Genomic DNA, 5,296 nt, shown 5'->3' with positions numbered 1-5,296 from the left:
GGGTGTGCCTCCCTGGGCAGGGCACGTCGGGCTGCCAGGGATGTGCTGGGCAGGCCCCTGCTGGACGCGCTGCCCCGTCCCCACGGCTGAGCCCGGTGCCAGGGGTGATCAGGCACCCGCAGCCCGGCCCGAACCTGCGCCAGGAGTGGGTGTTGCACCTCGCTGGTTAAGGCCTTCAGCGCTGTGATGCCTCACGAAAACACCCGGGGGTCGCTTGTTTCAGCACTCACAAAACTGTGCCTAAAGCCTTGCGCCTTGCCCCTGCTACAGCTGATGGCACCATCAGTCAGAAGGATGTTACGGATTTAGTTGGACTAGATGCTTCTCACCAGGAGTGCTTTGCCATGGATCCTGCTTTGCTATTGCTGAGTTCAGCCTAAGTGTTTGAATTCATTCTGGTCAGTACTTCCATTGTATTATAATTAACGATTATTTCGGTAAGTGCAGGTTGAGCACTGGAAGGAATTCCTCCTCTAAATTGTATGCAAGATGTGGAGGGTTGAAAGGGAGTTGACAGACTTGCTTGACCACATTCTGATATAATTTTTTTAGTGTGAAGAAATTGAAGTACCTTTTACACAGAATGAAAAGCCATGCAACAGGTCTGCTGGCCTGCATCCAACACAGGATTTCTGAGGGTAGAATGACACATTTGGCAATCCTTCCTCTGAATTTTTACACTTGTAGGTGTGCAGAGTGTCATGTGGGGGAAACATTGATATGTGGACTTCAAGCGTTCGCAGATCTGGTTCCTACTCTTAAAAACAAAGAGGAGACATGGTGCATGTTAAAAGGCAGCAGGTGGTAATTTTTGTCAGTGTAACTTCTTAAATGAGTAATCTAGCTTTTAATGTACTGGAGTGCTACTGGATTTAAAAAAAAATAATAATAATTCTCTCAAAAAATTATTCTTACTTGGTGACAGGATGGCATGACAGTTCTATCACATTACCTACATATAAATTGGTCCAAATAGCTAAATTCCAGAAAATATCTTTAAAAATATCAAAGATTCAAGGCCTAAGAACCAGTAAAAGAAACTGGAAGAAAGACAATTGTATTTGTCTATGTTGCAGGACCTGGTTAAGTTACAGCTCCTACCTAGCTTGTATGGGATACAACTCTGAGCAAATAATCCAGATCAGGAATAAAAAATTGTACTGCCCCTCCCCTCTGGTGATTCGGCAGAGCTCTGCTGCTGCAATATTTAAACACAGCTAGGCTGAAGGATTGTCCTCAGGGGACTCCAAGCTTCAGCAGAGGTGTGCTGTTACAGTTTCACGTTGGGAAGGCAGAGGAGTTGTAACAACACGAAGCAACAGAAGAGTGGTCAGGCCTTGCTGTCAGTCTTCACGCCCAAGCGTGGATTGCTCTTGGAGTTCATTCGGAGCTACCTGAGTTGCTTAGAAAGTCCAGCAGGTGCATTCTGTGAGTGCAAGTCTGTGCAAAGAACACTTGAGGGAACTTTCTAGCTGATGAGACAAAATAAACCCTACTGCTTCGAAAGTTTCACTTCCATTGATTAAATAGATTCATATCAATATGAACATTTTTTCTGTTATTTATACTTTAAAATTCCAATTTTTAATGGATTGTTAAGAACAAAAGCACCTTCTTCTACTATTGCTTTTGGAATTTGTTTCACTTCCTAGTTTGGTTTATGACAGTCTTAAACTTTGCCCTAACAATAACTACAGTAATAATAATACAATGAAAGAATAAATACACAATGGTTGCTTTCTCAGTTCTCTGCTTCCAGTTTCCAAGACTGTTGCATAGGGTATCTATCCTCTGTTGACAATACATTGCAACATCCTTCTCTGTGTTGTACTTAGACTTACTGAGATAAGCTTGAATATTTTTAAGGTCTTGTTTTAAAGCACTTTGGGAATGTGAAAGTTTAAGAGGTGCAAGTTTTAATCTAGCCTATACTGGGTTTTGATCACTATGTTTTCTTAAATCTATCTTAAAGTAAAATCTGTAGCCAATTAAGTGTATTTTTTTTTAATATTAAAGCATTCATTTTTGACAGGATTTTTCACAGATTTTTATAACTTGTTAGTAAAAAGATAAGAGTTTACATGCAGGTGATTATACCAAACTCGCTAATTTCAGGTGCGTTAATTTCTCTTTAGGTTCCAAACTTGATCATCTTTTCCAGTGTATAACAAGCAAGTGTAAACACTACACTTAAAGCTTCATTGGGTTCTTTGCAGAACCAAGTGATCCAGCAGTGAGCATGTTTTATTTTACACAAATGTTAGTACTTGAATTATGCAAAATGCTTCTGCATTATCATGCTCAGTCAATTCATAAATTGTTAGGACAGAAAAAAAAATAAACAGCACTACCTTGAGTAAAAAAAGTTCTATCTTCTTCTTTTTGTGTTCTGTAGTTGCCTTCCTGCATTACCTTCACAAAAACTTGAAGGAGGAATAATGACCTACTATTTACCTTTTAAAATCCCATTTCTCAGGTGACAAATAAAGGGCAAATAAAGAGGGGATTTTGACCAGCAATATCAGTTGGATCTCTGTGTAATCAGAATATTTTCCATGGCAGCAACTATTACCTATTGTTAGTGGTAGTTATTCTTTGTTCATGTACCCTTGCAGATACAGGACAGCTGCAACCCACATGCAAAATAATCCATTACTTGTTTCACCTGTGAGCCTGTATTTTGTCAAATATTTATCTTAATCTTTCTTATCTCCACTCTTGCTTACACACCGATGTGTGAGAACAGTAGTGAAAACATGAGACAACCAGCAAGAAAAGATGTTCAGTTACAAAGCATGAGGACAAGCCCAGAAACTCTTCCTTGCAGCTAGGCTGCCTTGATGGAACTCATCCAGTGAATGACTTGCTTAGTGCATGAATTCAAGGTTACGCAGCAACGTATTCTATGCAGTATTGTAAAAGATGGTCAGTTTACCAAAAATGCAGAAAGTCTGCTGCTGAGAAGTAGAACTGGTCTGAAACATTTAACCTGCTTAAGCATAGGAAATAATATATGAAGAGAGTACTGGGAGGGAGATACTAGGAAAGCATGAAGCAAGTAAGAGAGTCTATTTCCAAATAGGTCCCTAGGCAGTGGAAGTTCATGTCATTTTGAGTGACTTATTTATTTATTTATTTATTTTCCCTGAAAAACAGTTAATGCACTACCTCATTATAAGTTAATGTGCTCGTCTACAAAGTCAGCATTCAATAAATGATCACCACAAGTCAGGAGGGCTGAGTAACTGCCTCTGCTTTAGAGTCAGCCTTAATAAATAACGTCTAATGGATTCCATGGCAGTCTCCACAGATGTTCCCTGTACAGCATGTAGGTTTTTTTATTTGTTTCTGGAAATACGTGATGGTTATGTAGGGTGGTTTTTTTTTTCTTACTGGCTGTGGAAAAAAAGCTAAAATTAAGTGCATGTTAAGTTTCTGTTATTCGTAACTTCAGTAGCCCTCCCTCTTGACCACATCATTTACATGTTTGCTTTGGCTTTGTAACTGATAGAATACCAGCCAGTCAACTAAAAGGCATTTTATTCATTACGTGTGATATATTTAATGTTTCTTTTTTCTTTTTAATTCTAAGTCTCTAATTTACTGCAGATATGGAAAGATCTACATTGATCCTCCATCAGAAGTAGTGCCTTGAGTTTTTAGTTTGTTAAATTGGGGAGGGAAATGGTGATGTGGAAGGAATAGTGAGAGAGGATTGAGTCAGGATCACATTGCTTAATATGAACAATTACAAATACCTATGCAAAGTGTAGCTTAAAAAAGAGTTGTCAGTAGAAGTATCAAAGACAGAGTCAGAAACAGAAGGAAGAGGGAAATTTAGGGTGAATGAGTACAAATAAGGAATAGTGAGGTCTAACTTGGTTTCACAGTGATTGGTGGATCCACACTGTTGCAGGCTACTAGCAGTCTCCTGCATTATTAATGAATATTAGCATTTATAATTCAAAGTATTTAGTAGAAAGAGAAGTAAACCTATCGATATAATCATGCAAACCCAGGAAGGTTGCCCTAACCTCGCAGAAGCAGCAATGTACAATGTGGGGAGTCTTAAAATTAACTTTCATAAAAGGACATTTACACTGTACATGAAGTTACAAGGCACATGAAGGCAGCACTTGCATTAGGATTCCAACAGGGGTGTAGGTTTTCAGTTTGCGTTATACTACACTACTCCAAATGATTTAGGGTTTTGGTAGGAGATACAGTTGTTGAGTAAATAAATAGAGAAAAGAAGAAATATTGTATTAATAAAGCAATTATATGTTTATAAACCAAATTATATACAATTACATATCCTTTGGATAAATAAAGTGTTAAATTATAACAGCTAGTAATAAGGAAATAGGTAGCAGATTATACCACAATCAATCTACTGTGTTTATCAGCTGACAAAGTCCAGTATGATTGTGTTATTTAGATCTTTGAAGCACAGAACAGACACCCATATTTTCTTTATCACTGGTGTGGGAGGGTAGGTGTCAAAAGTCACCAACTACCCACTGATTAGGTATGAAAAGGAGGGCAATTTTTCTCACAAAACCCAGGTGGTTTTATAAAAACTACGTCCCTATAACATATTCTGAGAAGCTCTGTAAATAAGATTTCCCTTTCCTTGGTAAATGTGTTACAGAAGATGTATTCTAAGCAGTGAGCAGTTTTTCACTTGCTTTACGGGTGCTGAGGACCTAAAGGGGAGGTGTGCTGGCCGTCGTGGGAAGGCACACGAGGGAAGCAGGGCACGATGGCAGAATTTAAAAACCCTTTTCTGGTGCACATTAGAATTTCATCAGTTTAGATTCTGGAGCTGCTTTTCTTGCTTATTCTTTAAAGATGAACCGAATAGCTTTGTTTCTTCATCTGACTGTACTAAGTGCATGTATTAATTGTACACTACAGCCTGGCTTCCTGATACAATCTTGCAAACAAATGCACCATTGCCTTTAAACGAACAAAATACTCATAACCATTATGATGAGGTGGCTTGGGCTAAACAGTACCTGGCTAAGTGCTGAGCCGAGAGGCTTTTTGCTGTAAAAGCAGAGCAGCAGTCGGGAGGTTTTTCGGCTGGGGTCCGAGCTAGGACGGGGAGGGCTCCTGGCAGAGGAGGCTCTGCCGAGACTCGGCTTCGCAGCGCGAACTGGGGGGGCACTCGAGCCGCCCGTGTCCCCAGGGGAAGGTCCGACGGCGTGAGGAGCAGGTGCCACCGCTGCTCCCTGCGGTCCGTCCCGACGGGCTGCCCGGGCGCTGTGGAGCGGGAGGCGGGGCGGGCGGGTCT

At 40.4% G+C, this 5,296-nt stretch overlaps 1 protein-coding gene across 1 annotated transcript in view; it reads right to left on the bottom strand.

Annotated features, from left to right (window-relative positions):
- The window catches only part of ELMOD2 (ELMO/CED-12 domain containing 2), a 20,029-nt gene that overhangs the window by 6,921 nt on the left and 7,812 nt on the right, over positions 1 to 5,296 (bottom strand). Inside the window, exons 2-3 of the mRNA XM_010008992.1 lie at positions 5,019 to 5,294; positions 3,879 to 3,931 (exon numbers count right to left, since the gene is read on the bottom strand). Coding sequence (XP_010007294.1) covers positions 3,879 to 3,931; positions 5,019 to 5,294 — 329 coding nt within the window. The remainder of the gene's footprint in view (positions 1 to 3,878; positions 3,932 to 5,018; positions 5,295 to 5,296) is intronic.

The sequence above is a fragment of the Chaetura pelagica genome, unplaced genomic scaffold (assembly GCF_000747805.2).
Source record: "Chaetura pelagica isolate M959 unplaced genomic scaffold, ChaPel_1.0 scaffold221, whole genome shotgun sequence".
Lineage (NCBI taxonomy): Eukaryota > Metazoa > Chordata > Aves > Apodiformes > Apodidae > Chaetura > Chaetura pelagica.
This window is presented reverse-complemented; position numbering and strand designations above follow the sequence as displayed.